This window comes from Lithobates pipiens, unplaced genomic scaffold (genome assembly GCF_037356315.1).
Source record: "Lithobates pipiens isolate NorthernLeopardFrog02 unplaced genomic scaffold, aLitPip1_a1.2 Scaffold_8, whole genome shotgun sequence".
Taxonomy (NCBI): domain Eukaryota; kingdom Metazoa; phylum Chordata; class Amphibia; order Anura; family Ranidae; genus Lithobates; species Lithobates pipiens.
Genome location: NW_027507903.1, coordinates 66,634,547 through 66,647,210, shown reverse-complemented (window position 1 = coordinate 66,647,210; position 12,664 = coordinate 66,634,547). Strand labels below are relative to the sequence as shown.

The window sequence follows — 12,664 nt, the reverse complement described above, 5'->3', positions numbered from 1 at the left end:
CAAGAGTCTCTTCTATCCCAGAAATAAGAAAACACCCTCATTGTCAGCAATGTCAAATGACCAGGCTGACCAATGACAGATAGCCAGTGCTAACATTATGCTGCTAAACATTAGGGATGGGCTGAACACCCCCCGTTCGGTTCGCACCAGAACATGAGCAAAAATTTTGTTCGAACACCGTTAAAGTCTATGGGACACGAACATGAAAAATCAATTTGAATAATTTTAAAGGCTTATATGCATGCTATTGTCTTAAAACGTGTTTGGGGACCTGGGTCCTGCCCCAGGGGACATGTATCAATGCAAAAAAACGTTTTAAAAACAAACATTTTTTTGGGAGCAGTGATTTTAATAATGCTTAAAGTGAAACAATAAAAGTGTAATATTCCTTTAAATTTCATACCTGGGGGGTGTCTATAATATGCTTGTAAAGTGGCGCATGTTTCCCATGTTTAGAACAGTCTGACAGCAAAATGACATTTCTAAAGGAAAAAAGTAATTTAAAACTACTCGTGGCTATAATGAATTGTCGGTCCCAGCAATACACATAAAAGTTCATTGATAAAAATGGCATGGGATTACCCCACAGGGGAACCCCGAACCAAAATTAAAATAAAAAAAATGCATGGGGGTCCCTCCAAATTCCATACCAGGCCCTTCAGGTCTGCTATGGATATTAAGGGGAACTCCATGCTAATTTTTTTTTTTTTTAAATGGTGTGAGGGTCCCCCTCAAAATCCATACCAGACTCTTAGGGTCTGGTATGGATTTTAAGGGAACCCCCACCCCCAGATCCTGGCCCCCCGTGTGAATTGGTAATGGGGTACCACTGCTCCTGAAAAAGTGGCAGTTTTTAAAACTTTTTTTGCATTGATACCTGTCCCCTGGGGCAGGACCCAGGTCCCCAAACACTTTTTATGACAATAACTTGCATATTAACCTTTAAAATTAGCAGTTTTGATTTCTCCCATAGACTTTTAAAGGGTGTTCCGTGGCTTTCGAATTTGCCGCGAACACACCAAATTGTTCGCTATTCGGCGAACAGCCAATGTTCGCCGAGTGGGAGTGGGGGAGATGCAGAGGAGAGAGCAGGATGATGGAGGCACATAATCTGACCACACTATCATGAATCAGCTTCCATGATAAACATGGTCAGATTACAGAGGGGAACACAGGAACAAGCAGAATCAACCAGGTATTGTACAACATGCAAAGGGACAAGTGACACTGCAAAAGCACTCTGTTCTATATTGTACCTATATATATTACTATTGGACATATATTGTGAATTAGGGTTACAACCACTTTAAGGGCCGTGTGTGAGTTTAAAATGTACCAATCAGTGTGCTGGAAGATGTGGGTGATGGAAAGTTGTTTGCGCATGAGATAAGTCCAGAGGAAATCGGAGGAGCATGGATGGTGTTGAGAAATCATCTTACACATTTTTTATGTAAATCTGCAGTTACCCTTTAATTAAAAGTGCATCGAGGATTAGTTTCTCTTAGTCCCCTGCAAAGTTTCACAAATACCTGTTGATCCTGCCAGTGAAGTCCATGTTGGCTGTACCTGCTTGCACTACAGTGGGCCAAAACATTTTGCAGGGAGTGTGGCTGTTCTCAATGTTGTCAATTAGCACCTGGCCACCGTTTTCTTGTCTGACAGCACTGCCTCTATTATTGAAGCCCTCCCACTGTGAGCTGCAGTGTCTGGGAGGGTGAGCATGTGAGACATAAATGAAGGAGGATTTTCCTCCATCAGGGAAGGTAAAACATTTTTTTTTCTTTATGGTGCTTGTGCATCATGTAGTAACTGGATTTTGAGCTTGTTTAGAATGCATAGCTGTGCACAGGGGGTGTTCCAGGGGTGCCTGAGCACACCCTAATCACCCTGTGCAGTGCTGATTCCCCCTACTGCCCAAGCTTCTCCCATGTTGCACCATGTTGCACCACGCAGTGCTGCTGGCTCCCCTCCTCTCCCCCAAGCTGCTTCGGGGGATGTTTCAGGATGGAGAGTGGGGGAAGGGGCTAATCAATATGTCATTTTCTTTTCTAAATGAACACAGTGATTACACTAACTCACTGTGTTCAATCATAGCTGAAGTATAGTAAAAGGTGTTTACTATGCTTCACTTTGTGAATGAACAGGAAGCAGCTTAGCACCAAGCACTTAACATTCATTCACTGTCCAGTAAGGCTGAGGCTGCAGAGAAAGGCATGTGTGTTTGAGCTTTGGGGTGCACACCCTAATACTATAGGTTGCACACACATATGTTAGAATGTCATGCAAGAGTCTTTTATTGTATTTTAAAGCTACAACTGCAATGCAATAGCCTATTTTCTTCTCTGCCTCATGGGCAGAAAAACTTGAGTGGCTTTTTTTCCAGCCTTTTCTAGCTATTAATATTCAGATGATATTTTATTAAAGGGATGATTATATCTCAGGTTTTCTAATAGAGAGTTTCTAAAAGTTTATTAGAGTTGCATGTTCTGTACAAGAGAAAATGGAGAACATGTTGTAATAGTTAACAGACTGTATTCTTCTCTCTTCACTGAGGTCTTGGTGTCATTATCATCGGGTTAGCAGTGACAGTAACTTCTATAACTGGCCTGTCCACCTCTGCAATTGCCACAAATGGATATGTCAGAGGAGGTAATAAAATATGAGCCATGAATGTTCTAAAGGTCGAAGCCAGTTCAGAATCTCATTATTTTAAGGTAATCACACACTTGGCTCGCTGGAGGCTTTTTCTTTTAGCATCGGCTGGAGCACAGAGCAAAAAAAAAAAAAAAAGTCAAGAGGAAGAATTTATTTCGGGAGATTATATACGGATACTGCAGTTCATCTCAGTCAGTATTTAAGTCTTTCTCCTAAGCACCCAGTTTCAGGATTTACTCAGGAAGGATGGCTCCACACGTCCACGGGTTTATCATAAGTAACTTGTTCTATAATGGTCTCAGGAGTTCAGTACCTTATCTCAGTACAGTGAGTCCCTGAATTCTATCCTGCGATGATCCAGATAAGAATTGTACCTCTAAGATGAGATGCCTATATAAAATATTTGATGTTTTCACCACTAACAGGTCTTGGAGTTATCATAATTCTTCTTGCCACCATGGTAACTTCAATTACTGGGTTGTCAACGTCTGCAATAGCAACCAACGGTTTTGTCCGTGGAGGTAAAAAGTTAAGGCAACATATAATATAGGATCTCTGCATGGCTAAGTATTGAGATTCTATCTCTTCTGAGTTCAGGTCTGGAAAGTCATGGTGGGTCCTCCCAATGTGGAGACAGTTTGTCAAGGTAATGTCAAGGTAGAGAAAAATGTGTCTTAGGTTTAGATCTAGGGAAGGTTCATACAGAAGAAGTCTTAATGGCTGATTCCACCTTTTGTTGAATGTTACACCCATAGTTAGGTGGCGCAGATGGTAACCCTATACCCCCAAACTGCCTCCCCCCCTTGACAGTGTAGGGGGTTCTTCTTCCCTGCAACAGCTGTCACTTTTGAAAACAGTGCATCTGTATGGGGCTTCACCCACACAGCTGCATTATTCATTTACAGAGGTCTGTAAATGAACTATAGGTTCCCGTCTGCCCCTATCACAAACGGTTTTGTCATTGTCAATGGAATACAAGTGTGGTGATCATTACACTTGTAGTCCATTGAAACTTTCTCCAGCTCTCCAACCCATACTTCAGAACAGACAAAGAGCTGGAGGAAGAGCCTGCAGGAGCCTGGTATTACACTCACAATCCACTGATCAGGGGTGCAATGGTTTGCAGGCAACTATGCAAAAAAAGTAGCAAATGTACATTTTTCACCTGCAAAAATATGTGCATTTTTTAAAGGTGTACTTAGCCTTTAAAGTGGAAGTAAACCCTTCTATAGTTTTCAGTCACGGAAGCTGCCATCTTGGCCTCTAATGATTCTTCAACTGCCATAATGCTGCACATGTGATCAGTTATGAAACCAGACATTGGATGGTTTGAAAGTTTGGTTGAGAGCACAACCAATGTGAAAGTTACCATTTCCGGCATGCCGGGAATGTAAGTGTTTTTTTAAACTGGGTTTACTCCCGCTTTAAGAACATTACAGAAAGCTTTTGTGACTGGAATTCTCTGTTCTCACGCAGCTCCATTCCAATTCCATTTCATGTCACATCTGAACTTGGCAGTAATAAACAATATGAACCCTTGCTATGATTGTATAAGATTGGAAATACCTCATGAGAACAGAAAAAAACCAAAAAATTCTAGTGTTAGATATCTTTGAAGAATAGGGCAATCGTCATGGACACAACTGTTTTTTTAAGGACATTTCAGGTGGTATCTTCTGAAGAACGGACAACGCAGCCGGCTGGAATCAAGAACTGGACAATACATGAAAATGTGTTAAGGAATTCTTATAACTACTGTACATTCTATTATTCAAATAAATAAGACATAAACAATGTTCTCTGAGACTGTTGGGACTTCCAGGCAACTAATATATTTTATCATCAATATACCAATGAGGCAAGTAAATTGGTTTCAGCATTGGACGAAAAGGAAATCGTTTTTAACAAACGGCTTTTTAATACATAGAAAGAAACAATTATGTCTTATTTATTTGTAAAATAAACAGTCATTTTTAATCCTTATGATTTTTTTTATAAGTAATGTATGTATTAAAGTCTTCTAAGCCTGATAATTCACACAGAGACAATAGGGCAGATTTATTATTGCTGGTAGGACACTAAAAACACATAAAAACATTATAATTTCTCATTTTTTTCAATATTTTTATAGACTCTAATATTGTTACTTTGGGCATGCTGTAATGCTTACTAAAATGCTACTTATTGTAAACAATCTAAAAATGTCTACCCTACTGTGTCTGTGTAGAAATGAGATTCCGACAAGGTAAGTGTGTTTAAATCAAGCACATTACAGCAAAGTCATGGATTATGTGTTGCTCCATCCTTGGGTACAGAAGTCCTTGCTGGCTGCTTGTGTACGGACAGGTAAACTTCAAGTATCTTTGCTATTTTCAGGTCTCGGAGTGGTCGTCATATGTCTCAGTGTGGTGGTAACCACATTAACTGGTCTTTCTATGTCTGCCATATGCACCAATGGCATAGTCAGAGGAGGTAAGTACTAAGATAGTAAAACAAGTTATCTCATTGTTATAAGTACCTCTTACTCATTACATTTTGGTAGCAACATTTTCTATATATTTTTATCTCCTGTACCCATTATTTATATCAGAACAAATTCAATCTTCTTTTACGTGCAACTAAAGTCATCACATTAAAAATTTAAGGTGTTTAGTTTATTTAATGAACACCTATGTTAGTATAATGGGGAAAACAAAACAAAACTGATACTTCTCCCACTGGCAGATGAATGTAATGATAAAGAATGCCGGCATTGCCTGGCAATAGAAAAATGTTAAACAAAAACGGCGTGGGGTCCCCATATAGCCCTGATTGCTGTATAAATGTCAATGGTCCCAAAAAAGTGTCAAAAGTGTCTGATTTGTACGCCGCAATGTCTCAGTCCACATAAAACTAACAGATCGCCGCCATTACTAGTAAAAAAAATATATAATAATAAAAATGCCATAAATCTATCCCCTATTTTGTAGACGCTATAACTTTTGCGCAAATTAATCAATATACGCTTATTGCGATTTTTTTTAACAAAAATATGTAGAAGAATACATATTGGCCTAGAGTGATGAAGACATATTTTTTTTTGGGGGGAGGGGGGGATATTTATTATAGAAAAAAAGTACAAAATATTGTGTTTTTTTCAAAATTGTCACTTTTTATTTGTTTATAGCGCAGAAAATTAAAACCGCAGAGGTGATCAAATACCACCAAAAGAAATCTCTATTTGGGGGGAAAAAAGGACATACATTTTGTTTGGGTACAACATCACACGACCGCGCAATTGACAGTTAAAGAGATGCAGTGCTGTATCCCAAAAAAATGGCCTGGTCAGGAAGTAGGCAAATCCTTCCGGGCTGAAGTGGTTAAAAAATAAATAAAAATAGTGTCCTTCAATGTACATCCATTGTCAATTACGACGCCTGCCGCAAAAAATGAAAAAACTGCTCCACCTCCTAAGAGGCTACCCGCCGTCTGCACATTCTTCGCTTTGACAGTTCTTATATAGGCAAGGAGCTGGGCCATCCGGCTATATCACCCAGTGTCTCCGCCCCTTCTGACATCACATGATGTCACGTGACCTCAGAAGGGGTGGTGTCAGGTGGCCCTGCCCCTTGCCTATATAAGAACTGTCAAAGCGCAGAGTGGGCAGACGGTATGAGGCCTCCCAGGAGGTGGAACATTTTTTGCATTTTCTTCTATTTTTCGGGTTGGGGGATGTCATGATTAATGATGGATCTAGATTGAGGGACATTATTATTTGTATTTTTTTAATAAAGGACTTGTCAAAATTTGTTTCTTGTGGTTTTCACTTTTTTTTACATTTTATGACATTATGATGTACCCCTGCCCATTCACATGAGGGGAGGGGGCTGGGATCTGGGCCTTCAAGTTTCTTCAAGAAAGGAGGCTTCAAGATTCTGACAATCACAGCCCAGGGTTGTCGGGAAGACGCATTTGTCCCCATCAACATGGGGACAAGGTGCCTTGGGGTGGGGGGTCCCTGGGTACTCCCCTACCCCAAAGCACCCACCCCCCATGTTGAGGGCATGTGGCCTGGTATGGTTGAGGAGGGGGGCGATCACTCGCCTCCCCCTCTCGTTTCCTGACCTGCCGGGCTGCGTGCTTGTACAAGGATTTGTATGAATTTTGTGGGGACCCTACGCCATTTTTTTTTAAATGTTGGCATGGAGTTCCCGTTAAAATCTATGCCAGACCCAAAGGGCCTGGCATGGACGGGGGAGGACCCTACATAGTTTTTTTAACATTTTTCTATTACCGGGCAATGTCGGCATTCTTCATCTTTACATTCATCTGTTGGCAGGGAAGCCTGCTGACAGATGATGGTTGTTAAGGACATGGGTGGCCGGCTTCCCAGCCCACTGCTTAACAACCAGCTATTTCCTCACACAGAATTTAAAATGGTTGATCGTTTTTTGGCCAGTCCAAATTATAATTGTTATAATTGTTCTTAAAACGAATTAACAAAACAAATTTTAACAGATTTCAAACTATACTACTATTCGTTACTATTTAATTCAAAGATTTGGATACAAGCAAAAATGTGGCCAAATTTGTAACAAATTGCACATGTCTAACCTTTATTAAAGTATCAAAATGGTACATTTTACAGCATAGCAATATATGGTTTATACCTTTTGGTAAAATAAAGCCCAGAAGTATGTACACGTCTGCTGCTACCAATGACATGAGATGTCACAGAAGAGGTAATTCATTTTAGCTCATTTGGTTTTCTTGACTCAATAGATTTTTAACATCTTTAAATGGAGATTCGACCATTGTGACCGAATCATTGTTGCAGAATAGTAGACTAATGATATGATAGTTCACTGAAATTAGAATGATACCTACTTGACTACCAGTGAACATGAATAAATAAGCACAGGTGCCTGTAAACTAAATAGGCATAACCTGTGCAGAAGAATAATAAATATAAATGGGTACCCAGTTATGAAAGCTCATTTGTTTTCCACTACTCTACCAGTAAGGGGGGTGCAGTGGTTACAGTCTCCTGTCTTTGTATGCAGTAAAGCTGGCTGTTATACACTAGTAGATTTCCAAATGAACGTTTGTACAAAAATTCTGTGTACATTGTTCTCAAAACAACAAATGCTGCGCTAGTGATAATAAAGACCACTTAGTGTATCAATTTTCTTGGCACTCATATTTGCACAGAAAATTGTATACACTAAGTGGTTGGTTACATTTATTATCACTAGCACAGCATTATTTGTTGTGATTTTGTTTGCACATTTATATTGAGAGTGTGTTATTTGCTGTTTGCATATATTAATCAGATTGTATTCTAGCTGCTCGCAAGACCACCTATTATATTCAACATTTTGTTTGCCTTTAACATTTAGTCTTGTAATGAATGCAATTTCCCAAAGGAAAACCACATATACTATTAAAAATTCATTCATTCGAGAAAAACATTGCTATACTGTTCCTTTGAATTTTCTCACCTCTGTGGTCAAAAACAAACATCAAAATTGACCAACTAATGATTACAAAATTGAACGAATGTTCTTAAAAGAAACATTTTTAAACCTAATTCTACTAGTGTATTTTTTTAACTTTAGTAAAAGCAATGGATAGATGCATACTCTAGAACAGTGTTTCTCAACCTTTTTTTAATCATGGCACACTTTAAAGTTGTGCACAATCTCAAGGCACCCCATTCTAAAATGTAAAAAACGAAACCAATAGTTTTATATAACGCAGCAACATCCACACACATAGGACACCCAACGTTGGAGGTGTTTTGTTCTTTGAAAGAAAAGGCAAACAAAAATGCTGTGCAGGGGCTTGACTTCCTCCTTATCAGCGGATGAAATCATTGGCTGTTAAAGTTGTAATGGTGCACAATAAAACATGTGTCTTTGTGTAATTAAAAGGCAGGCTTGATCCACCTGCTGACTTGTATTACATTTTTGGGCAATTTTAGGCATTTTGCCAAGGCACCCCTGAAGAAACCTCAAGGCACCCCAGGGTGTCTGGGCACCATGGTTGAAAAAGACTGCTCTAGAAAAAGGATGTGGAGGAGATAAAAAAGAAAGGGTAGGTGGGACTTTAAATGAGGTTGTCGACATTGTGGAGGTATGTTGAGAAAGTATAAATGTATTGGTCATAAAAATTGTATGTATAGAAGCATGACAATGTTAGAGACCCCATTCACAGTAAGTATATACATTAATGTTTGTTCCACCCACATATCTAAGTACTCGTGTGGCGTGGACAGAAAATACATCAGTATCTGGCAACTCTAGAATAGAGGCTGAAGATGTTGTGTGGCATCTTCAAATGTGGAGCATTTCCTGCTCCTTATGTGAAGATGCCACACAACATCTTCTGCCACACGTGTAGTTATCACCGGTTCATTCTCTTCTCATGAGCTAGTGGCCTGTACTGTGTTGGTCTTGGGGGTATTCTGTATGTTATGCCTTGCTGCACGCGGCTCGATATTACCTCAGCTTCCGGGAGTGACATTTGGTGGGGCCTCGACCTTGTGGTCGCCGCATTTCAATCCCATTGGACCCAATATACTTTCGAGCATCCGCCCCTGAAGAGTGTTTTTACATGAAATCCGTTGGGCCTATATGATGCAGATACATGTCTGTAATAGCCTTACCAATTTTGAGTTTATTGGGCCTATATGATGCCGATACATGTCTGTAATAGCCTTATTAATTTTGATTTTATTCATCTACTAAATATGGTTCTAATGTCTTCTACATTCTTACTTTGTCGCTAGTGCTGCTTATATTGTATATGTACCTATATAAATTCATGCAATTATTCTAGAGTTGCCAGATACTGATGTATTTTCTGTCCACGCCACACGAGTACTTAGATATGTGGGTGGAACAAATATTACTGTATATATTTACTGTGAATAGGGTCTCTAACATTGTCATGCTTATATATATGCAATTTTTATGACCAATACATTTATACTTTCTCAACATACCTCCACAATATTGACAACCTCATTTAAAGTCCAACCTACCCTTTCTTTTTTATATGAAACAGGGATGGAGGCACACCACATATGTGCCTCATTTAAAGTCTCAAATTCCCCCCTCCTTTGTTAAGAATGTGGAGGAGAGGATCGGTATCAACCTGGCCAATACTGATTAAAAATAAGGCTGACACAGGTATTTTTTCTTTATCTTTATCACCAATTCTGTGTTGTTTGCTATTACTGACTGGATGCCAAGGCTGAAGGATGTAAACACCATGCTTGGTTGGTACCTGCCAGGCAGTGGAAAACAGATCACCTTAATCTCATGGTACCTATTCATATTTACAGTTTTACAACTAGAGCATGACTATTGCAGGGTTATGGTCATACAGAAATTACAGTTATCTTTGAAGCATCACATACGTTAAATAATTTCTGTGTGGGGCCTGGTGTAGGTCTGCTTCTCAACATCATAATATTACCCCTTTCTAGTACTCTCCTAAACACATCCATGTTTGAATGGTGGGGGTAGAAGGACAGACAAGGTAGGATCAATTGGCAACCACTACACTTGTTGTGCCCTTACTTACTCCCTCAATGCTTGTCTAGATGTTTAAAGGCATAGTTCACCTTTATCAAAAAGATGCCTATACAGACAAGAGACGTCTATAGTTAAAAACAAACTGTGCAGCTTTGACAAAAGTTAAATAAGGCCCTTACTATATATGCAGGCCATTTATTTACCTAATAAAGCCTGACTTTGGAACACCTAGGACATTGCTAAGGACATTGTAAGAGACCCCTAGCTGTTACTGTTCACCATCAGAGCTCATTCCTGTGATGGTGAAGGTGAACAGTAACAGCTAGGTTTAGTTGTCTCTAAGTAATGTCCTAGGAGTTTTCCAGTCAGGCTTCACGAGATACACAATTGGCCTACATCTCTTGTAAGGGCATTATTCAACTTTACTCAAAGCTGCACAATTTGTTTTTATCAACAGACACCCCTTATCTGCATGGGCAGTTGTTTGGTAAGGTGGAACTAACCCTTTAAGATGCAACAATTGCTGTGATTTTAATGGTAGAATTTCCTTTGACTGGCAGTAGTTTAGTGCCTATGTTAGAAGGCAAGCTAGTTTTTAAAATAACTGCAGTATGATATTTCTAACCTAGCAGAGCTGGTGGCAGAAGGTAAGTAAATTAAGAAGGTAAGTAAGAATGAGTCTCAGTGGAACAAGGCAGAATCACTGATCCAGGAGAGTTCTATCATAACATTTCTTATATATATATATATATATATATATATATATATATATATATATATATATATATATATGTGTTCTGCATTAGAAACCATCTGAGATAAGGTAAGCCTACTTCCAACTCTTTTTCTTAGATATTCAGATCGAAATTTTTGAGATTCGGAATTAATTTCCCTTAATTTCTCACATCTCAATGCTACTGCATGTCTTAGAATATTCTTTGAATTATTCATGTCTAATAACTAATGATTAATTTTGCCAATTTCAAATTTCTGCATTGTGAAAATGACTAAATCAAAATGGTTTTAGATATAAAAGAATAATGGGGTGCAGCAAAAGGGAATAGGTCCCTCATGTTTCCAAGTTCAATAAACAGACCTGTTTTTTCTCCATTCACAGAGTTGTCACCAATAACGTCTTCGATGAGTTAATGCTTAACAGAATCAATAAAAGAAAAATATAACAAACTGGCTACGAGAAACACCTTTAATGCCTAACTTGTTCTGTGTTGCTTCTGTTTCAACACAGATAAGTAATGTCATGGCATGCTCTCTTGGATGTCCTTGGTCTTTTATGTGCACACCATTCCTAACAGAAAGAGTGTACATTAAGATTCCCATATCCAAGCCACTCTCCCGTGTATTGAACAGAAATGCCAGTTTGGGATAGAAAATGACATTTGTAGACTGGCTTCATATGTTTGTATATGTGGTCTGGTCACCACTTTATATATTCCCAATGCTAACTAGAAGATGAATATATAATTCATACAGATCTGGCCATGCACATGAAGAATCAACTTAAATTATTGCAAATATAGAAAAACCTGCTGCTTTTTCATTATGAGTAGCAAACTTTCCATTTCTGCCCACATCAACATTCTGCTTTAAGTGTATAGGCCATGGATGTTATATTATTGACTCTTTTCTTGTCTGTGCCCCAAGTTAAATAATACACACTGTAACCCATCCATCTGCGATCTGCTTAGGGAACTTGGCAGTTCTGGTAGACTATCCCCTAACGCTGCCTCTAACCACTGCAATGTTTTTAGCTTTTATCCTTTGTTATATTCTTTAGGTGGGGCTTATTATCTTATATCAAGAAGTCTAGGGCCAGAGTTTGGTGGATCCATAGGGCTTATCTTTGCCTTTGCCAACGCTGTGGCTGTAGCTATGTATGTGGTCGGATTTTCAGAAACTGTTGTGGAGATTTTAAAAGTGAGTATTAATGCCTTAAAAAAATGAAATGTAATATCTATGAAGACGTTTGAATAGACTCTCTGAGGCTGTTAATCTTCCCAGAGGGTAATAAACAACTCAAGTGTATAGTTTTATGACTGTTTTTTTCTCTAACATTTTCCTCAAAGTCACTCCATGTAGATGTTCCTTGTTTTGTGTGCCATTTTACAATGACGTTGAAAGGGGCTGCTGTATTCCAACTTTTTTTCAGGATACTTCAGATTTCATTTGTTGTTTTTTTCATAAATAGATCTCCTTATAGTATAGCAGCAAATGGTAACTAAATAAATAAATAAAATAATAATAATATTAGCAAAATTACCTACTTTAAACATATTCTTATGTCTGTTTCACTTCAGCTAATTTAGCCATTTTCAGTAGATTTTTACAGTTTTGTTCACATTTTGTTTAGTTTAGTTTTTTAACCAGCCAGTTTACTGGCTTACTAGAAAAAATGACTGATGGCATATGTTTTTAACTCAACAGACTTTCTTCCCTGAAGTTTAGCATCATTCACTTATTATTGTGGACCT

The 12,664-nt window shown here is 38.6% G+C and overlaps 1 protein-coding gene across 3 annotated transcripts in view; it reads left to right on the top strand.

Moving 5' to 3' along the window:
• The window catches only part of SLC12A1 (solute carrier family 12 member 1), a 198,370-nt gene that overhangs the window by 36,462 nt on the left and 149,244 nt on the right, over positions 1 to 12,664 (top strand). The window contains exons 5-6 of one of the 3 annotated variants that reach the window (XM_077471959.1): positions 5,032 to 5,127; positions 11,971 to 12,110. In XM_077471959.1, coding sequence (XP_077328085.1) covers positions 5,032 to 5,127; positions 11,971 to 12,110 — 236 coding nt within the window. Of the gene's footprint in view, positions 1 to 2,553; positions 2,650 to 3,080; positions 3,177 to 5,031; positions 5,128 to 11,970; positions 12,111 to 12,664 lie in introns of all 3 variants that reach the window. The other 2 variants (XM_077471960.1, XM_077471961.1) reach the window with 2 other exon arrangements.